Source organism: Triticum urartu, chromosome 2A (assembly GCF_056163025.1).
Source record: "Triticum urartu cultivar PI428250 chromosome 2A, HENAU_Tu73, whole genome shotgun sequence".
Taxonomy (NCBI): Eukaryota; Viridiplantae; Streptophyta; class Magnoliopsida; order Poales; family Poaceae; genus Triticum; species Triticum urartu.
This window is the reverse complement of record NC_141874.1, coordinates 524,689,432-524,712,653: the sequence shown is the minus strand read 5'-3', so window position 1 is coordinate 524,712,653 and position 23,222 is coordinate 524,689,432. Positions and strand designations below refer to the sequence as shown.

Genomic DNA, 23,222 nt, shown 5'->3' with positions numbered 1-23,222 from the left:
TCGTTTAATGAAGTTGCACAACAAGATGATGCTTACATTGCTCCTGATGTACAAGATAACATAGATTTCCTAATATCTTTGAGAACCATCACGTCAATGACGCCGGCGAAAAGATTTCCTATCGTGTTGTGGACATACAAGAGTTGATCAAGAAGAAGCCAACGTTCAAGGACGTTGAGGACGAAAAAGAAGATGACACCGTGGGGAATTTTGATTCAGACTGATACACATGGCAAAGATGTTGACGCTGCTGCTGCGGATGATGATTACATTGCTTTTGTCGTATTTGCCTGTCAAAAGACGTTTTTTTATCTACTATGTGAAATTGTGTTTGCTATGACAACTAAAACCTGATGAACATGTTGTTTAGTATTTTGCTGTGAGAACATCACTTGTTATGTATGCTGATTTGTGTTGGTGATTGTATGACAACTAAAACATGATGACATTGTTGTTTAGTTGTACTCATATTTGGCTGTGAAACTTGAATTTGATGACATAGTTTGTTGTTGGACTGCAATTTGCTCGATGTCTTCGAATGAGAACAAAGCTGACCCGACAGGGCCTTTGCTATTTATTTATTTATATGAGAAAAATGGGATACCCCCTGATTTCCGTTAATAGAAATCATTAGATATTTACAGCACTACGCCCAGCCTGCTACATAGGTTTCATTCATTAATAGTTTCAGCAAAGTGCTCATGTCGTACCCACTGGATACATCACGAGTGCTACATACACTGCAAATAAAGAGACAATCATCCTACAAAGCACATCGATTTTGCCCATTATCTTCACAAGATCTTTCATCTCCTCATTGCTTTCAAGGCCGTTCAGCAGTTGTTGCTTGGCCATGATCAGAGGAACTGCATCTTTAACCTTCTGCTCTGCATCTTCCTCTTCTGCTGTTCCTTCAGTTACTTGTCCAACACCCCAACCTGCTGGTATTGGGATTCCTCGGCTAACCAAATAATCAGCGTAGTTGCATTCCCCCACATCAGCAACTTTCCAGAAATACAAATCACACGAATCTTCCCTTTTCTGCATGAATCAAATTGGAAGATCATCAACCAAACTAATAAAAAAATCAGCAACTGAAAGCAGCAGAACAACAGTTAAACATATTATTACCCCATGATTCGGGCATTTGTAGAAGACTCGGCCAGGGTTGCGGATTGTGGTTGAGACGCGACGGATGACTCTGCGTGATTGGCAGCAATGGCACCACACCAACGGCTGCGGGTTGCGATGAGAAATCGGCTGCGGTGCACATGCCGGCGGGGGTGTGATAAGACCCACAGGCGATGGTACGGGTGGCGACTTGGCGCATATCTAGTTGTTGCCTGCTGAAGAGCAGGTGGACGAGCAGCCAGCGGACATGGTTGCTACGGCCAGAGCTTCTGATGCTAGCCAGAGTAAGTAGAGAAGAGGAGAAGCGAATGTTGGATATGTCAGTTTCATTACTTGCAGAGTAGCATAGCACCATATATAGTCATAGTCTAGGTTTGGATTTGAACCAGCTACAGGAGCATGCCTTTCTTTTTTCTAAAACTCGGCAACATCTCTTTACTGGTACACTAGCTTGTTCTGTACGCCTTCCCAAGTCTTTGATTTTCTTTCTATATATCACAAAGTATGCTACTTGGTGTCCACTTAGTCAACAAACGATTGTGCCAACCTTGACCGCTGGATTGACATTCAACGTCTGTCGCGTTTCTTCAGTCTCTTCTTCCTCGATCCGCCAAAGCCAAACCAACGCCAGCGGGACCGCCTGCTCCCGCCTCGCACGGCTGGTTGTGATCTTCCCCGGCTCCTGTTCGTTCCCGTCTGAGGCCTCACCATCGTCCTCCGCCTTGGTTCGCTCGCCGCGGCGCCGCCCTCCGGTGTTGTCAACATGGTCAACCGTCGAGAGGAATAAGGAGATGGCTATACATGGTGAGGATGACAGTAGGGACCCAGTAGCGCGCGCAGTAATTTTGTTTTTTCGGGACGGAGAAGGGTATCAACTGGGTTGTGCGGGACCCATGGCCCGTCTAGCCCATGCTGTTATTTCATATGTTTAGCACATGACCAGCCCAGTTTGTTTTTTCCTTTCTGAAAATGGCTAGCCAGCAATTTTGTTTTTTTGCAGAATAACCAACGTAGGCCTACTTGCTTTTCTACGCCCTGCTGGGCCGGAAATCTTTCAAGACGAGGAGGGATGCATTTTGCCCAGAAAATGGGCTATAAGTAATAAGAAATGGGCTATAAGTAATAATAAATGGGCTGTAAAATGAAAAAATACAGCAAACAGGCAAATAGTTCCAAAATACTATTTTCTTTTGGATTTTGATATTTTAAATTTCATTGTTTTTGTGCGGGTAAAATTGCATTGAATTTAAATTAAGGTATATTTAGATTTAAAATTAATTTGAATCTGGCTAGAAATTTCAGGTTGTATGTTGTTTGGGACAGATTTGGAGGCTGACTTGTGGGTCTACTAGGTTGACGTGTACTTTGGCTTTGTCAACTTAGTCCACAAACAATTCTAGCAGCAGTGACCGTTGGATGTTAATCCAACGGCCATGCTGCTTCTTCAATATCTGATCTTCTTGCTCCAGCCATCCAAACCAGCTCCAGTGGGACTGCCTACTCCCGCCTCCCATGGCCGGCTGTGCTGCCGCACAGGCCGCACTGCCCCACCCTACTTCATTGTTGGCCAGGCCATTCCTCTACTCACCCACACCTCCTGTTATTTTCCGGCGACGGCAACCGGACCAGTAAACCCTCGTACTCCCCACCGCGTGGGCAACCATTGCTGAGTCTTCCCCGGCTTTGTGTCGTTCCCTTCCTAGGCCTCGCCGTCGTCCACCGCCATGGTGCTCTCGGCGCGGCCTGGTCAATGTGGTCAACAAACGACATCCATCAGCCATGGACTGTATGCCCAAAATACTGATTCCTCCACCTGACAGCTGGGACCCACCGGAAGGGCCTCTGTATTTCGCGAAAAAAACGTTCCCCCCGCTGACATGTCGGACCCACCAGCTATATCTTCGCACGCAAGGAAATGCCTCCTTATTACGCAGAAAAAAATGAATACCCCCTGCTAGCTGGGACCCACCATTGTGGGAGGTTGACTTGTGGGCCTACTAAGTTGACGGGGATGGAGGGCTTTGTCAACTTAGTCAATATGAACGATTCTAGCTCCAGTGACCGTACGATGTCTGTCCAACCGTAGTGCTTCTTCAACCTCTAGTCTTCTTGCTCCAGCCGCCCAAAGCAGCGCCGGTCGTGCCGCATGCTCCTGCCTCCCGTGGCCGGCTGTGCTGCTGCGGAGGCCTCACCGCCCCCTACTATTCCCACCGCTGGCCAGGCCCTACGGCGACGGCAGCCTCACACCGCAGCCGAACCAGTGAACCCTCGTACTCCTCTCTGCACGGGCTTCCGCTGCCGTGTCTTCCCCGGCTCCGCGTCGTCCCCTTCCTAGGCCTCGCCGTTGTCCACCGCCGTGGTGCTCTCCGCGCGGCGTGGTCAACGTGGTCAAGGAACGACTTCCATCGGAAGAGTACTCTACGTGGAGAGGCTGACAGCTGGGTCCATGGCCACAGCGTTTTTTGTGATTTGCCAAGTAAGTCGCTTTGTCAGGCCTGTTGGGCTGCAAATCTTTCAAGACGAGGAGAGCTTTCATTCGGCTAGCTGAGAAAATGGCCCATCAGTAATGAGAAATGGGCTGTACATTTTTAAAACACATCAAACCGGCAATTAGTTTCAAATATCTTTTTTTCATTTCGAGATTTTAAATTACATTAATTTTTATGCATGGAGAATTTGTTGGATTTTATATTGATATACATTTATTTTTAAAATTGGTTTGAATGTGAGTCGAAATTTCAGGATTAAAAACAGTTGGGACCGCACCGAAATATGCAAAATTTCGTATAATGTTTTAAGCGTCGCCACAATATGGGCTGTAATGCTAACAAAAAGAATATGGGCTCCAAAAAAACCTTAAGAATTAGCAAATGGGCTATAAATTATTAGAAATAATGGCAGATGGGATGTATGCTGTTTTCCACAGATTTGAGGCTTTCCTAAAAAAAGGTTGACGCACAAGCAGTGACTGTTGGATGTCCATCGAACGGACGTCGTGCTTCTTCAATCTCTGCTCTTCCTGCTGCAGCCGCTCAAACAAGCGCCGGCGGAACTGCCTGCTCCCTCCTCCCCGCAGCCTACTGTGCTGCCGCGTAGGCCTCAACGCCCCACCGTACTCCCATCGCTGGCCTAGCCATCCCTCTACTCACCTACACCTGCTGTTATTCTTCGGCGACGGCAGACGAACTAGTAAACCCTCGTACAGTCGTACTCCCCTCCGCGTGGGAAACAACTATCGAGTCTTCCCTGCCTCTGTGTCGTTCCCTTCCTAGGCCTCGCCATCGTCCACCGCCCTGGTGCTCTCGGCGCGGCCTGGTCAACGTGGTCAACGACCGACATGCATCTGAAGTGGACTGTACGTGGAGAGGCCGACATCTGGGTGCACGGCCGCACGCAAGGAAATGCCACCTTATTACGCGCAAAATAATGATTCCTCCACCTGACATCAGGGACCCACTGAAAGGGCCTCTGTATTTCACGAAAAAAACGTTACCGCCGCTGACAGCTCGGACCCACCAGCTATATATTCGCACACAAGGAAGTGCCTCCTTATTACGCACAAAAAAATTAATACTCCCCCTGTTAGCTGGGACTCAGTATAGTGGTAGGCTGACTTGTGGGCCTACTAAGTTGACAGGGACGGAGGGCTTTGTCAAATTAGTCAATATGCACGATTCTAGCTCCAGTGACCGTACGATGTCCATCCAACGGCCGTAGTGCTTCTTCAACCTCTGGTCTTCTTGCTCCAGCCGCCCAAACCAGCGCCGGTCGTGCCTCGTGCTCCTGCCTCCCATGACCGGCTGCGATGCGGCGGAGGCCTCACTGCCCCTACTACTCCCACCGCTGGCCAGGCCATCCCTCTACTCACCCACACCCCCTGTTATTCTGCGGCGACGACAGCCTCACACCGCAGCGAACCAGTGAACCCTCGTACTCCTCTACGCGTGGGCATCAACTGTCGCGTCTTCCCCGGCTCCACGTCGTCCCCTTCCTAGGCCTCGCTGTCGTCCACCGCCCTGGTGCTCTCGGCGCGGCGTGGTCAGCGTGGTCAAGGAACAGCTTCTATCGCACGTGGACTGTACGTGGAGTGGCTGACAGCTGGGTCCACGGCCGCAGAAAGGAAGTGCCTCCTTATTACGTGCAAAATAATTATTCCTCCACCTGACAGCGGGGACCCACCGGACGGGCCACCGTATTTCATGAAAAAAAAACGTTTCCCCCTGACTGTTGGGACCCACCAGCTACACCTTCGCATGCAAGGAAGTGCGTCCGGGCAAAAAAACAAAACGATTCGCCCCCCTGACTGTTGGGACCCACCAGCTACATCTTCGCACGCAAGGAAGTGCCTGACAGTCGGGACCCACCTGGTCGAAGCGTACGTAGCATTGTCATTCTGGTCGCGAACATGTACGTACATACTGGTCGATGTAGAGGCGCGCACATGTCATAGTAGAGGCGCGCATGTGTCGTAGTAGAGGCGCGCACGTAGCATGTACACGTACGTACAGCGGCCAAGGTGCAAGAAAGAAAATACGGCCACGTATGTGTACATACGGGCGGGGTCTCGAACGCCTACTCACGCATACGTACGGCCAGGGCTCGTGTACATGGCTGGGTCGGAACAGAGAAACAACATCGTTGTCGTGTTCATGGGGAGGTAACGGAATGCGTCGTGTTCATGGGGAGGCAACGGAATGCGTCGTGTTCATGGGGAGGCAACGGAATGGGTCGTGTTCATCGGGAGGCAACGGAATGCGTCGTGTTCATCGGGAGGCAACGGAATGCGTGAGAGCCAACCGGCTGGGTCGAAACGGAATGCGTGGTCGTGTTCATCGGGAGGGCTTGGACGGAACAGGCGATGGAAACGAGGCCTGGCGTACCGCAGAACGGAGGAAACTGACCTCCTACGGTCGAAACGGGGGTCCTGTTGATCAGGAGGGGCGTGGCGTACCGCAAAACGGAGGAAACGGACCTCCTACGGTCGAAACGGGGGTCCTGTTGATCGGAAGGGGTGTGGCGTACCGCGAAACGGACCTCCTACGGTCGAAACGGGGGTCCTGTTAATCGAGAGGGGTGTGGCGTACCGCAAAACGGGACTCCACGGGATATTGTTCATCTCCACCGTCGACCTCCTCCAGCCTCCACGGGCTCCTGTTCATCCAGCCTCCACCACGCGCTACTCCACTGGCTACAACCCCCCCCCCCCCCCCGCAACGCTCACTGTTCATCTCAGAGGCAGCATCGATCGGCTTCAGTTAGCAGCAGTAGCGAAGGAATCACTCGATCGGGTTCAGTTAACAACCATCGATCGATCGCTCGGGTTCAGTAACGCGTAGCCTGCAGTGCAATCGCTCGGGTTCAGTTAGAGCCCAATGCCTCGCTCGGGTTCACTTAGAGCCAACGCCTCGCACACACATGCGTACGTGTACGAGAGAAATGCGCATCGCTCGGCCCCCGACCTCCCACCGTAACCGGGAACTCCCCGAAATTTTCCTCCCCCTTGCTTCTACCATGGTTTTTTCCGTCATGGACAGCCCAAAGAATGTCATGCAGCTACGTCTCCGGCCCGCCCAGGACAAAAAGCCCATTTTTTGTCATGATTTTTTGTCATAGAAGTAGGAGCCCACCACATCTATGATGATACCGGGTTTTGTCACAATTATCGTCATAGAAGTGTCATATGTATGACAGAAAAAATTTCGTTCGGCCCAAAATGTCACGGATGTGTCTTTTTTTTGTAGTGTGGGTTCTTCTTCTCCAGCATCGTTGTCCATACCGTCGATGTCATTGGAGCCGTAATCGAGCATGTCAGTTAAGTCCTCGACAGTGGCTATAAAGTGGGTGGCGGGTGGGGAGCGAAATTCCTTGTCATCGGCTTCTAGTTCGAACCGGATATAGTTCGGCTGTGAGTCCCCTGCCAAGGACAGGTTCTTTAATGAGTTTAGCACGTCACCCAAAGGCGAGTGCTGGAAGATGTCTGCGGTGCTGAATCCGAAGATCGATAAATGATCAGGTTTGGCGTACGCGAACTCACATGGTTTGAAACTTACTGCCGGAAACAAGTCTGGAGTTCCGGAGACGCAGGTATCGTGTGAAGTTAAGTCCATGTGCGGCTCCAATGCCAGGGAGTCTGTGGCCTCCGTGGTGGGGTTAAGCCTCCAGTCCTTGGATGGCGCAGTATGCTCCGGATCTAAAGCTAGAGTGGTTACAGGAGCTATCTCCTGAATGTGGTCCGATGACAGATTTAGGTCATGTTCATCGAGGTGACCAGGAGCGATCGCCGCGGTCTCGAATCTAGCGAAGATCAAATCTCCACGGATGTCCGTGATGTAGTTCAAGCTCCCAAATCTGACCTGATGGCCAAGGGCGTACCTATCGATCTGCTCCAGATGGCCAAACGAGTTGGCCCGCAGTGCGAAGCCGCCGAACATGAAAATCTGTTTGGGGAGGAAGATTTCTCCTTGGACAGCGTCATTGTTGATTATTGAGGGGGCCATCGAACCTTTTGAGCACGACACAGTGGAACTCTCAATGAAAGCACCAATGTCGGTGTCAAAACCGGCGGATCTCCGGTAGGGGTCCCAAACTGTGCGTCTAAGGTCGATGGTAACAGGAGACAGGGGACACGATGTTTACCCAGGTTCGGGCCCTCTCTATGGAGGTAATTGATACGTCTCCAACGTATCTATAATTTTTGATTGCTCCATGCTATATTATCTACTGTTTTGGACTATATTGGGCTTTATTTTCCACTTTTATATTATTTTTGGGACTAACCTATTAACCGGAGGCCCAGCCCAGAATTGATGTTTTTTTGCCTATTTCAGTATTTTGGAGAAACAGAATATCAAACGGAGTCCTAACGGAATAAAACCTTCAGGAACATGATTTTCTCACCGAACATGATCCAGGAGACTTGGACCCTACTCCAAGGAGTCAAAGAGGCGGTCACGAGGGTGGGGGCGCCCCCCCCCTAGGGCGCGCCCCCTGCCTCCTGGGCCCCTCGGTGCTCCACCGACGTACTCCTTCCTCCTATATATACCTACGTACCCCCAAACGATCAGGAGGGGAGCCAGAAACCTAATTCCACCGCCGCAACTTTCTGTATCCACGAGATTCCATCTTGGGGCCTGTTCCGGAGCTCCGCCGGAGAGGGTCATCATCACGGAGGGCTTCTACATCATCATAGCCTCTCCGATGAAGTTTGATTAGTTTACCTCAGACCTTCGGGTCCATAGTTAGTAGCTAGATGGCTTCTTCTCTCTTTTTGGATCTCAATACAAAGTTCTCCCCCTCTCTTGTGGAGATCTATTCGATGTAATCTTCTTCTTTTTGTGGTGTGTTTGTTGAGACCGATGAATTGTGGGTTTATGATCAAGTCTATCTATGAATAATATTTGAATCTGCTCTGAATTCTTTTATGTATGATTGGTTATCTTTGCAAGTCTCTTCGAATTATCCGTTTGGTTTGGCCAACTAGATTAGTAGTTCTTGCCATGGGAGGAGTGCTTAGCTTTGGGTTCGATCTTGCAGCGTCCTTTCCCAGTGACAGAAGGGGCAGCAAGGCACGTATTGCATCGTTGTCATCGAGGATAACAAGATGGGGTTTATTTCATATTGCATGAATTTATCTCTCTACATCATGTCAGCTTGCTTAAAGCGTTACTCTATTTTTAACTTAATACTCTAGATGCATGCTGGATAGCGGTCGATGAGTGGAGTAATAGTAGTAGATGCAGAATCGTTTCGGTCTACTTGTCATGGACGTGATGCCTATATACATGATCATGCCTAGATATTCTCATAACTATGCTCAATTCTGTCAATTGCTCAACAGTAATGTGTTCACCCACCGTAGAATACTTATGCTCTTGAGAGAAGCCACTAGTGAAACCTATGGCCCCCGGGTCTATTCTCATCATATTAATCTCCATCACTTTAATCTTGCTTTGTTTTTTACTTTGCCTTTTACTTTTCACTTTGCATCTCTATACCAAAAATACCAAAAATATTATATCTATCAGATCTCACTCTCGTAAGTGACCGTGAAGGGATTGACAACCCCTAATCGCGTTGGTTGCGAGTAGCTATCGTTTTGTGCAGGTACGAGGGACTTGAGCGTGGCCTCCTACTGGATTGATACCTTGGTTCTCAAAAACTGAGGGAAATACTTACGCTACTCTGCTGCATCATCCCTTCCTCTTTGGGGAAATCCAACGCAAGCTCAAGAGGTAGCAAGAAGGATTTCTGGCACCGTTGCCAGGGAGTCTACGCAAAAAGTCAACATACCAAGTACCCATCACAATCCCTATCTCTCACATTACATTATTTGCCATTTGCCTCTCGTTTTCCTCTCCCCCACTTCACCCTTGTCGTTTTATTCGCCCTCTCTCTCTCTATCCTCCCTCTCTATTTGCCTATTTTTGCCCACTTGCCTTTTGTTTGCTCGTGTGTTGGATTGCTTGTTTGTCGCGATGGCTCAAGATACTACCAAATTGTGTGACTTCACCAATACCAATAATAATGATTTCCTTAGCACTCCAACTGCTCCTCTTGCCAATACTGAATCTTGTGAAATCAATACTACTTTGTTGAATCTTGTTATGAAAGATCAGTTCGCCGGCCTTCCTAGTGAAGATGCCGCTACTCATCTGAATAGCTTCGTTGATTTATGTGATATGCAAAAAAAAGATGTCGATAATGATGTTGTTAAATATAAGCTATTTCCATTTTCGCTTAGAGATCTTGCTAAAGCTTGGTTTTCGTCTTTGCCTAAAAATAGTATTGATTCTTGGAACAAGTGCAAAGATGCTTTTATCTCTAAGTATTTCCCTCCGGCCAAGATCATCTCTCTTAGAAACGATATTATGAACTTTAAGCAACTTGATCATGAACATGTTGCACAAGCTTGGGAGAGCATGAAATTAATGATACGTAATTGCCCTAATCAAGGTTTGAATTTGTGGATGATTATACAAAAAATTTATGCCGGATTGAATTTTGTTTCTAGAAATCTTTTAGATTCGGCCGCGGGAGGCACTTTTATGGAAATCACTTTAGTAGATGCTACTAAACTCCTAGATAATATTATGGTTAATTATTCTCAATGGCATACTGAAAGATCTTCTAATAAAAAAGTGCATGCGATAGAAGAAATCAAAGTTTTGAGTGGAAAGATGGATGAACTTATGAAATTATTTGCTACTAAGAGTGTTTCTTCTGATCCTAATGATATGCCTTTGTCTACTTTGATTGAGAATAACAATGAATCTATGGATGTGAATTTTGTTGGTAGGAATAATTTTGGTAACAACGCTTATAGAGGGAATTTTAATCCTAGGCCATATCCTAGTAATCCTTCTAATAATTATGGGAATTCCTACAACAACTCTTATGGAAATTATAATAAGATGCCCTCTGAATTTGAGAATAGTGTTAAAGAGTTTATGAATTCACAAAAGAATTTTAATGCTTTGCTTGAAGAGAAATTGCTTAAAGTTGATGATTTGGCTAGGAACGTTGATAGAATTTCTCTTGAGGTTGATTCTTTAAAGCTTAGATCTATTCCTCCTAAGCATGATATCAATGAGTCTCTCAAAGCCATGAGAATTTCCATTGATGAGTGCAAGGAAAGAACCGCTAGGATGCGTGCTTCCAAAGATGCCTTTATTAAAGCGTGTTCTTCCAATTCCTACGAAAATCAAGATGAAGATCTAAAAGTTATTGATGTGTCTCCTATTAAATCTTTGTTTTGCAATATGAATCTTGATGAAACTGAATATGATCTTCCTTTACCTAGAAGGCGTTCTAAAAATTCGAAGTATTTAGATCTTTATGATGAAATTGATGAAAGTGGGATTGAAAGAAATAAAAATCTAGATGTTGCTAAACCCACTATATTGGATTTCAAGGAATTTAATTATGAAAGTTGCTCTTTAATTGATTGTATTTCCTTGTTGCAAACCGTGCTAAATTCTCCACATGCTTATAGTCAAAAGAAAGCCTTCACCGAACATATTGTTGATGCCTTGATGCAATCTTATGAAGAAAAACTTGAGTTGAAAGTTTATATCCCTAGAAAACTCTCTGATGAGTGGGAACCAACTATTAAAATTAAAATTAAAGATCATGAGTTTTATTCTTTGTGTGATTTGGGTGCTAGTGTCTCTACTATTCCCAAGACTTTGTGTGATTTGCTAGATTTCCGTAATTTTGATGATTGCTCTCTAAACTTGCATCTTGCGGATTCTACTATTAAGAAACCTATGGGAAGGATTAATGATGTTCTTATTGTTGCAAATAGGAATTATGTGCCCGTAGATTTCATTGTTCTTGATATAGATTGCAATCCTTCTTGCCCTATTATTCATGGTAGACCTTTCCTTAGAACGGTTGGTGCGATTATTGATATGAAGGAAGGTAATATTAGATTTCAATTTCCATTAAAAATGGCATGGAACACTTTCCTAGAAAGAAAATAAATTTTCCATATGAAACTATCATGAGAGCCACTTATGGATTGCCTACCAAAGATGGCAATACCTAGATCTATCCTCTCTTTTATGCCTAGCTAGGGGCGTTAAACGATAGCGCTTGTTGGGAGGCAACCCAATTTTATTTTTATTCCTTGATTTTTGCTCCTGTTTGGTAATAAATAATTTATTTAGCCTCTGTTTTGGTTGTGTTTTTTGTGTTTAATTAGTATTTTTGCCAAGTAGAACCGTTGGGAAGACTTGGGGAAAGTCTTGTTGAACTTGTTGTAAAAAAAACAGAAACTTTAGCGCTCACGAGAACTGCTGTCATTTTTATTTTAAGAGTGCTATTTAGTTAATTATTTTTTAAGATGATTAATAGATAAATTCATCACGTCCAGCAATTTATTTTAGAATTTTTGGGGTTCCAGATCTTGCGCTAGCTACAGATTACTACAGACTGTTCTGTTTCTGACAGATTCTGTTTTTCGTGTGTTGTTTGCTTATTTTGATGAATCTATGGCTAGTAAAATAGTTTATAATCCATAGAGAAGTTGGAATACAGTAGGTTTAACACCAATATAAATAAATAATTAGTTCATTACAGTACCTTGAAGTGGTTTTTTGTTTTCTTTCGCTAACGGAGTTCACGAGTTTTCTACTTTAAGTTTTGTGTTGTGAAGTTTTCAAGTTTCGGGTGAATTCTTATGATGGATTATGGAACAAGGAGTGGCAAGAGCCTAAGCTTGGGGATTCCCATGGCACCCCCAAGATAATCCAAGGACACCAAAAAGTCAAAGCTTGGGGATGCCCCGGAAGGCATCCCCTCTATCGTCCACTTCCATCGGTAATTTACTTGGAGCTATATTTTTATTCACCAACATGATATCTGTTTTGCTTGGAGCGTCTTATATTATTTGTGTCTTTGTGTTTTAGTATTCCACAATCATCCTTTCTGTACACACCTTTTGAGAGAGCCATACATGAATTAAAATTTGATAGAATACGATATGTGCTTCACTTATATCTTTGGAGCTATGTAGTTTTGCTCTATGAGCTTCACTTAGATCTTTTAGAGCACGGTGGTGGATTCATTTTAAAGAAACTATTGATCTCTCATGCTTCACTTAAATTATTTTGAGAGTCTCTTAATAGCATGGTAATTTGCTTAATAATAATATGATTGGTATTCAAGATTTGTGAAACTTTCTTTTGAGTGTGTTGAATACTAAGAAAAGATTGAAGCATGATAATTGTTTTGAGATATGGAGGTGATAATATTAGAGTCATGCTAGTTGAGTAGTTGTGAATTTAAAGAATACTTGTGTTAAAGTTTGTGATTCCCATAGCATGCACGTATGTTGAACCTTTATGTGATGAAGTCGGAGCATGATTTATTTATTGATTGTCTTCCTTATGAGTGGCGGTCGGGGACGAGCGATGGTCTTTTCCTACCAATATATCCCCCTAGGAGCATGCACGTAATACTTTGCTTTGATAACTTCTAGATTTTTGCAATAAGTATATGAGTTCTTTATGACTAATGTTGAGTCCATGGATTATACGCACTCTCACCCTTCCACCTTTGCTAGCCTCTCTAATACCGCGCACCTTTCGCCGGTATCATACACTCACCATATACCTTCCTCAAAACAGCCACCATACCTACCTATTATGGCATTTCCATAGCCATTCCGAGATATATTTCCATGCAACTTTCCACTATTCCGTTTATCATGACACATTCATCATTGTCATATTGCATATCCCGGTATACCGCCGGAGGCATTCATATAGAGTCATATTTTGTTCTAAGTATCGAGTTGTAATTGTTGAGTTGTAAGAAAAATAAAAGTGTGATGATCATCATTTTTAGAGCATTGTCCCAGGTGAGGAAAGAATGATGGAGACTATGATTCCCCCATAAGTCGGGATGAGACTCCGGACGAAAAATAAATAAAAGAGGCCAAAGAAGCCCAAATAAAGAAAAGAGGCCATAAAAAAAGAGAAAAGGCCCAAATAAAAAAATGAGAGAAAAAGAGAGAAGGGACAATGTTACTATCCTTTTACCACACTTGTGCTTCAAAGTAGCACCATGATCTTCATAGTAGAGAGTCTCTCATGTTATCACTTTTATATACTAGTGGGAATCTTTCATTATAGAACTTGGCTTGTGTATTCCAATAATGGGCTTCCTCAAATTGCCCTAGGTCTTCATGAGCAAGCAAGTTGGATGCACACCCACTTAGTTTCTTTTTAAGCTTTCATATACTTATAGCTCTAGTGCATCCGTTGCATGGAAATCCCTACTCACTCACATTGATATCTATTAATGGGCATCTCCATAGCCCGTTGATACGCCTAGTTGATGTGAGACTATCTTCTCCTTTTTGTCTTCTCCACAACCACCATTCTATTCCACCTATAGAGTTATATCCATGGCTCACGCTCATGTATTGTGTGAAGATTGAAAAAGTTTTGAAAAAGGTAGAGTATGAAACAATTGCTTGGCTTGTCATCGGGGTTGTGCATGATTTAAATACTTTGTGTGGTGAAGATAGAGCATAGCCAGACTATATGATTTTGTAGGGATAACTTTCTTTGGCCATGATATTTTGAGAAGACATAATTGCTTTGTTAGTATGCTTGAAGTATTATTATTTTTATGTCAATATAAACTTTTGTCTTGAATCTTTCGAATCTAAATATTCATATCAGAATTAAGAAGATTTGCATTGAAATTATGCCAAGTAGCACTCCACATCAAAAAATCTCTTTTTATCATTTACCTACTCGAGGACGAGCAGGAATTAAGCTTGGGGATGCCTGATACGTCTCCAACGTATCTATAATTTTTGATTGTTCATGCTATATTATCTACTGTTTTGGACTATATTGGGCTTTATTTTCCACTTTTATATTATTTTTTGGACTAACCTATTAACCGGAGGCCCAACCCAGAATTGTTGTTTTTTTGCCTATTTCAGTATTTCGGAGAAACAGAATATCAAACGGAGTGCAAACGGAATAAAACCTTCAGGAACATGATTTTCTCACCGAACATGATCCAGGAGACTTGGACCCTACTCCAAGGAGTCAAAGAGGCGGTCACGAGGGTGGGGGCGCCCCCCCCCTAGGGCGCGCCCCCTGCCTCCTGGGCCCCTCGGTGCTCCACCGACGTACTCCTTCCTCCTATATATACCTACGTACCCCCAAACGATCAGGAGGGGAGCTAGAAACCTAATTCCACCGCCGCAACTTTCTGTATCCATGAGATCCCATCTTGGGGCCTGTTCCAGAACTCCGCCGGAGAGGGTCGTCATCACGGAGGGCTTCTACATCATCATAGCCTCTCCGATGAAGTGTGAGTAGTTTACCTCAGACCTTCGGGTCCATAGTTAGTAGCTAGATGGCTTCTTCTCTCTTTTTGGATCTCAATACAAAGTTCTCCCCCTCTCTTGTGGAGATCTATTCGATGTAATCTTCTTCATTCTGCGGTGTGTTTGTTGAGACTGATGAATTGTGTTTATGATCAAGTCTATCTATGAATAATATTTGAATCTTCTCTGAATTCTTTTATGTATGATTGGTTATCTTTGCAAGTCTCTTCGAATTATCCGTTTGGTTTGGCCAACTAGATTGGTAGTTCTTGCCATGGGAGAAGTGCTTAGCTATGGGTTCGATCTTGCGCATCCTTTCCCAGTGACAGAAGGGGCAGCAAGGCACGTATTGCATCGTTTCCATCGAGGATAACAAGATGGGGTTTATTTCATATTGCATGAATTTATCTCTCTACATCATGTCATCTTGCTTAAAGCGTTACTCTGTTTTTAACTTAATACTCTAGATGCATGTTGGATAGCGGTCGATGAGTGGAGTAATAGTAGTAGATGCAGAATCGTTTCGGTCTACTTGTCACAGACGTGATGCCTATATACATGATCATGCCTAGATATTCTCATAACTATGCTCAATTATGTCAATTGCTCAACAGTAATTTGTTCACCCACCGTAGAATACTTATGCTCTTGAGAGAAGCCACTAGTGAAACCTATGGCCCCCGGGTCTATTCTCATCATATTAATCTCCATCACTTTAATCTTGCTTTGCTTTTTTTTACTTTGCCTTTTACTTTTCACTTTGCATCTCTATACCAAAAATACCAAAAATATTATATCTATCAGATCTCACTCTCGTAAGTGACCGTGAAGGGATTGACAACCCCTAATCGCGTTGGTTGCGAGTAGCTATCGTTTTGTGCAGGTACGAGGGACTTGTGCGTGGCCTCCTACTGGATTGATACCTTGGTTCTCAAAAACTGAGGGAAATACTTACGCTACTCTGCTGCATCATCCCTTCCTCTTCGGGGAAATCCAACACAAGCTCAAGAGGTAGTAGTAATACCCTACGTCCTGCTTGATTGATATTGATGAATACGAGTATTACAAGAGTTGATCTACCTCGAGATCGTAATGGCCAAACCTTAGAGGTCTAGCTTGTATGGCTATGATAAATAATATCTCCCCTCTACGGACTAAGTCCTCCAGTTTATATAGACACCGGGAGGATCTAGGGTTACACAAGGTCGGTTACAAAGAAATGAATCTACATATTTGGTCGCCAAGCTTGCCCTCCACGCCAAGGAGAGTCCCATCCGGACACGGGTGTAGTCTTCGGTCTTCGTATCTTCACAGCCCATCCGTCCGGCCCATGGCTAACAGGCCGGACGCCCGATGACCCCTTAGTCCAGGACTCCCTCACCCCCCTATCGCCCACACTCACTTGGCGACGGTTCCAAATGTCGTCGCAGAAAGGGGTTAAAACCCGTTTGTTTTAGGACCGACGTGTACCCGTGATAATTCCCTTAAATAAGCTATTTTCTTGCTCAAGTGTAACTTGGCTAAGAGAATCATTAGTGGAATCAAGAGAACTACTAGAAGCAACAATATTGGATTTAGCATGACTATTGTTGCTAAGAATCTTTCTTACTCTTGTTGCTAGATTTTACTTGTGGCATGTAAGTAGACAAGAGTAAACGCTTGGCAATGTAAGAAGAACTTTTCTTACGAAGATCATCATTGATTGCTTTTAAGAACCCATGCTCTTGCTCTAGGTTGAGCTTTTCAAAGCGTAGCTTCTCATGAGTCTTTAAAAGCTCTCGATGATCTTCTAAGGTAGTTTCATGAGCTAACTTAAGAGTGTTTAGTTCTTTAGTTAGACGCTCAATCTCCTTCTTATCATCGTCATTCGTTTTATCTTGGTTAGCATGATTAATAGCAAATTCATCATAGTTTTCATCACTAGAGTTGTCAACAAGTAAATCATCATCACCTAGCAAATCATCGTCATCACTATTGACATCAACATACTCGGGGTGTGATACCTTTGGGCCTTTAGCCATGAAGCATCTTCCAATTCCTTCATTTGGTGAGTCAAATATGTCATAGGAGTTGGTTGACACAAGTGTTAGACCGGCAACACCTTCATCTTCAGTATATTTGGAGTCGGAGTGATAACTTCTCTCGGAGTGGTGGTCGGAGTCGGAACCGGATACCCATTCACAAACATGAGCTTGATGTCTTCGTATTGTGTAGCTCCTTGATGACTTGTCCTTCCTTTCCGAATCCTTGCTTCTGCGAGAGGTTCTTCGTTCATAACGATCATCTCTACTCCTTCTTTCTCTTGGAGGTGATTCTTCCCTTTTGCTTCTCCTTTTAGGTGAGCCTTCTCTTCTTTTGTAGGGAGCCGTACACTCATTGGAGTAGTGTCCGGGTCTTCCACAATTGTAGCAATTACGCTCATGACTCGAAGATCTTTCGTCATTGTAGGACCTTGACTTGGAACTTCTTTCTTTGCTTCTACTCTTGTAGAACATGTTGAAATTCTTTACCACTAAGCTCAATTCCTCATTGAAGGCTTGTTTCTCACTTGATGAGTAGGAGCATCACATGAGGCTTTGTAAGCACCACTAGACTTGTTGTGAAGCTCTTCTTTATCCTTGAGTGACATCTCATGAGCAACAATTCTACCAATGACTTCCGTTGGCTTGAGATCTTTGTAATTGGGCATCATTTGGATCAATGTGCACACGGTATCATATTTTCCATCCAAGGCTCTTAGGATCTTCTTGATCATGAATCTATCGGTCATCTCTTCACTTCCTAAGCCGGCAATCTCATTTGTGATGAGAGCAAGCCTAGAGTACATTTCAGTGACACCTTCACCATCCTTCATTTTGAACTTGTCAAGATGACTTTGAAGCACATCCAATTTGGATTCCTTGACGGAGTCGGTACCTTCGTGCATATCAATCAAAGTATTCCAAATTTCCTTTGCATTCTCAAGACGGCTGATTTTGCTGAATTCTTCGGGGCACAATCTGTTGAAGAGTATATCACAAGCTTGATATTTGTATTGCAGCATCTTCAATTCTTCCGTGGTAGCTTCACAGTTTGGTTCTCTCCCATCGAAGAATTCACCTTGCAAGTCAATACACACAATGGCCCAAATGGCAGGGTTATGTCCAAAAATATGCATTTTCATCTTATGCTTCCAACTAGCAAAATTAGTACCATCAAAGTAAGGGCCTCTACGGTGATAATTTCCCTTGCTAGACGCCATACTCTCCTAGGTTGTGAAACCAAGGCTATGATCACCAAATCTATGGAAATCAAGGCAAATGGAGACCAAAGCTCTGATACCACTTGTAGGATCAAAAGTATGTCTAGAGGGGGCGTGATTAGACTACCTGACCAAATAAAAATCTAGCATTTTCCTAATTTTAAGTCTTGGCAGATTTTAGCAACTTATCACTAGTCAAGCAATCAACCTACACATGCAATTATAAGAGTATAACAGCGGAATGTAAATCATTGCATATGAAGGTAAAGGGGAGGAGTTTGGAGGGGGCAAACGCAATGTAGACACGAAGATTCTTGGCGTGGTTTCGATAGGTGGTGCTATCATACATCCACGTTGATGGAGACTTCAACCCATGAAGGGTAATGGCTGCGCGAGTCCGCGGAGGGCTCCACCCATGAAGGGTCCACGAAAAAGCAACCTTGTCTATCCCACCATGGCCATCGCCCATGAAGGACTTGCCTCACTTGGGTAGATCTTCACGAAGTAGGCGATCTCCTTGCCCTTACAAACTCCTTGGTTCAACTGCATACTCTTGACGGAGGCTTCCAAGTGACACCTAACCAATCTAGGAGACACCACTCTCCAAAAGGTAATAGATGGTGTGTTGATGATGAACTCCTTGCTCTTGTGCTTCAAATGATAGTCTCCCCAACACTCAACTCTCTCTCTCTCATAGATTTGGATATCGTGGAAAGATGATTTGAGTGGAAAGCAACTTGGGGAAGGCTAGAGATCAAGATTCTTGTAATTGGATTGGAATGTCTTGGTCATAACACATGAGTAGGTGGTTCTCTCTCAGAAAATGAATGTTGGAAGTGTAGGCATGTTCTGATGGCTCTTCCCATGAATGGAGGAAGGGGGAGGGGTATATATAGCCTCCACATAAAATCTAACCATTGCACACAATTTACCAAACTCGGTGAGACCGAATAGTGAAACTCGGTCAGACTGATTCAGTTCAAAATGTGAACGTTAGGCTTTTCGGTGGGACCGACATGATCAACTCGGTGGGACCGATTGTGTTAGGGTTAGGGCATAACTTAATCTCAGTGATACCGATCACATGAACTCGGTGAGACCGATTTTAGTAATAGGCAACACAGAGAGTTGGTCAGGCAAACTCGATGGGACCGATCGCTCATTTTGGTGAGACCGAAATGTTACAAAAAGGAAACAGAGAGTTTGCATTGCGAACTCGGTGGGACCGATCGCTCATCTCGGTTAGACCGAAACGTTACGAAGGGAAACAGAGAGTTTGCAATCCCATCCCGGTGAGACCAAGATCCCTATCGGTGAGACCGAACTGATTAGGGTTTCTGGCTATGGCTATGCAAATGAACACGGTGGAGCCAGATAGATCCAATCGGTGGGGTCGAGTTTGACTTTAGGTTTAGGACATATGTGGAAATGATAAAGTGGTTGAGGGCTTTTGGAGCATATCACTAAGCATTTTGAGCAAGCAAGCCATTAAGCAACACTTCATCCCCTTTTAATAGTATTGACTTTTCCTATGGACTCAATGTGATCTTGAATCACTAAAATGAAAATGTAGAGTTTTGAGCTTTTGCCAATATATGTCCTTAGCATTTTGAGGGGTGCACATCTCTAGTCCATGCGATGCCAATCATTAAACTTTCTGAAATGATTATCTTGAAAGAATATTAGTTCAATGAGCTATATGTTATTAAGAATTACCAAAACCAGCCAGGGATTAGTTGCACTTTCACACCTATATAAATAGAGGAGAGGAGGCGCACCAAAGGGGGAGAGATCCATAGATCAACACAGCAGTCACTGGGCGCCCCTCTCTCTCCCGTTGCACCACCACCTCGTCCCAACGATGCTTACCGAAGCGTTGTCAGCGCTCCACTACCACCATCACCACCACGCCATCGTGCTAGTTGTGATCCTATCTACTTATCCACCTTCTCTTGCTGGATAAAGGAGAAGGAGACGTCATTGTGTCGCACGTGTGCTAAACTCAGAGGTGCCATCTGTTCGACACTAGATCGGTTGGATCTTAACGCAAGAACTGGATCTTTGCCACACATGAATCCTTGTCCAGTGATGAGTTCGTTCGGATGGTGGCCACCTTGTGGGTAATTTAGAAAGAGAGGAGGAAGGCAATTCACCAGGACATCTTTCAGAGTCCTCTTTCTACTCATTGTTCTATAACTCTTTCTATCAAATATTCAAGTTACTGCAAAGCGGACCACAATCTCAACCAGAACTACTGCCCCTAGATAGTCGCAATGTTTAGCCTCTCTGATGAACTGTGCCAAGATCAATGTTGATGTGCCAGTGCTAAGGAATGAGGGATTTGGTGCAGTAGGTGCTTTGCAGAGATCATACCAAAACTTTTCGGGGAGCTTCAACTATGGTACTCAATGATATATCTGAATCCACGATGTTTGAAACACTTGCGTTAGAGAAGCCATGACACTTGAAGATGATCTTTATGTTCAGTGGATTCACGTTGCTTCAAATTGCATGGTTGTGGTATATAAAATGTCAAGCAAGGGAGTTCAGTTAGCTATGGTGCAATCACCCATGAAACCGTAGACGGGGCAATAGTTTTTACAACTGGTAACATATTTCATGAATTAGTAGCTCGAATGTTGAAGCTCCCAATCTAGCGAAGCATACTTTATGTCTATGGGCTGCCTGTCATGTTTGGTTAAGCCAACCCGAAGATCTTCTTTTCGTACCTTGAAACACTGTGACGAATTAGCAAAGTTTCGCAAGATTGTCTAAAAAGACTTATGTTCGCTCGTTTTCTATTTTTTTTATTATATATAGTGCGAACCAGTTTTTTTAGCTCAACACGTCTCCTCTACGCAGGTTAACTCTTGCCGCCACAACACTCCACAGGGACCCTGCCTTGGCTCACACAGCACCGTCTTTGTCATGCTGGTCTGGTTCTTCGCGACTACACTTTCCTAGTCCTACTCTGCCAAACATTTTGCAAGAACAAAAGAGACCGTGACTCGTGACACCAAAAAATCAACACAACAACGTGTAGTGCAAAACTCAATCGGGCAACCAAGCCCTTGCCTCGTGCCAAACATTAGCAAAACCGAACGAAAAAACAGTAGCGACTTCCACAGCGGGAAAGCCCTAGCCTATACGGAACAGCGAGCTCGGTCCCGTGCCCCGACCTTGACGCGTCTTGCTTGGGGTCAAGCTGTCCGCGTCCTCCCAATTATTACGCCCCGCTGGCGGTAACCTGACTACCTGCCGTAACGTTGTTGTTGATTGCAGAGAGAGGAGCGAGCGAGTGGCTGTCCGCGGCCCGACCCCCGGGACACGCCACGCAACCGCCACCCCCCTCCGTCGCCGTCGCGTCCCCCGAACACAAAGCGAGGGAGCAGTGGGACACGGCCACACGCGTCCAGCTTCCGCCAGCCTCCCACAGCTCTCGTCTCCGTCTCCTCCGGTTCCTCCTCCCCTCCTCCCTCTACACTTCTCTCTCCCTCTCTCTCTCTCGCCACAGTCCCCGCCAGATTTGTTGCCTCACCTCACCTCCACCTGTATCTGTATGCCGCCAACGCCCCCATGGCGCCAAGCGCACCACGGCCGCCCCGCCGAGCCGCGACCTTGACACTCCTCCTGCCCTTCCTCCTCCTCTCCTCCTCCCCGTCCCTCTCCTTCGCCGCCGAGCCGCCGCCGTCGAGCCCCGCCCCGCTCCGCGCGCCGCCGCGGCGGGTCGCGTCCGACTCCGACAGCGCCCCCCCGCCGCCGCACCACCCGCAGCACCACCACCACCACCACCGCCCGCCCCCGCCCCCTCCGCACTGGCGGCGGCTCAACTTCGGCGAGAGACTCGGGATCGCCTTCGCCGGCGTCGCCGTGGCAATGCAGGTCGTCCTCGGCGCGTTCCTGGCGCTGCGCGCCTGGCAGCTGCGGCGGCTCGACAGGGCCGAGGTGTCCTCCTCCACGCCCCTCACCTGACCTGACCGCCTGCTCTGCTCCTTGCTCGTCCCGCCAGGTCCGTGATTCGTTAATTGTCCGTGATCTGAAATCGTCGCTGTAAGGAAGGAAGCCATGAACGCATGCCTATTCTCCATTAATTCCATTTTTACACGCCGTTCTTTTCGCATGTGTTGGGCGCCAGTGCTTTGCTGTAGGGTGTGTACAATTTGCTTCTGCTCCGTGCAGACCCTAGTAGACAGGCCATGTGATGCACTGATGTGAGAGCTGTGGTGTCTGTTTTATTTGTGAGTAGGTACTACTAGCAAGTGATCCAGATTCCGAAATGGTGACATGTTGATTGATTCATGTGGGGCTGGGACTGATTATAGGCTTATAGCTGCTTGCTTAGATGGGCATCAATGTACAAAGTGATTCAAATTATTTTTGTGGTGCCGTGATCTTAGCTCTTAAGTATGTCACCTGTGCTAGCACTTCAGAGAATCAACATTGCTTGCTCCATGTGGAATGATTGAGCCAGCGATCACACAATGAAGTTGCACTTATGAACCTTGGTCCTTTGTCACTCCTGCTATGATGGCTTAGTGATCAGCAAGCTGATTGTAAATCCTTTTTTTAAAACAAGCTGGCTGTACCTGTACTTTGTTTTCTACTAGTACTGTATTTCTTTCTATCTGCACTGTCCTCTCCTGGTCTAGTCTGAGTGCAATCACGCTATCATGATAGAAAATTCAGAGCTATCAACTATTTAGTGATCATGGAAAATCAGCAAACTCCAGATGTATGGTTAACTGTTACTAGCTGTTCGTGTTATCACAAGCTGTCCACTTCATCTGTTACCTTCGGGCAGGTATTGCATGTGTAACTATGATGCATAAACAGGGAGTCGGTTGAAAGGGCATGTCGTGGGGTAACCCATCTCTTGCTTGTTTCCTTCGAGAGGAAAGAAAAATAAGGAGCATAGTTATTAGGATCAAATGATTTTTGAATCTGAAATGGTACATGGATCATTGGTCATGCATGTGAGAGCCAGATGGTCAGTAGTTA

The 23,222-nt window shown here is 45.3% G+C and overlaps 1 protein-coding gene across 1 annotated transcript; it reads left to right on the top strand.

The window, feature by feature from the left end:
- Window positions 1-21,509: 21,509 nt before the first annotated feature.
- Window positions 21,510-22,848, top strand: LOC147985730 (uncharacterized). Its single transcript, XM_087544232.1, has one exon. The coding sequence runs from the start codon at window positions 21,801-21,803 to the stop codon at window positions 22,194-22,196; it is 396 nt and encodes a 131-aa protein (XP_087400358.1). The 5' UTR covers window positions 21,510-21,800; the 3' UTR covers window positions 22,197-22,848.
- The last annotated feature ends 374 nt before the right edge of the window (window positions 22,849-23,222 follow it).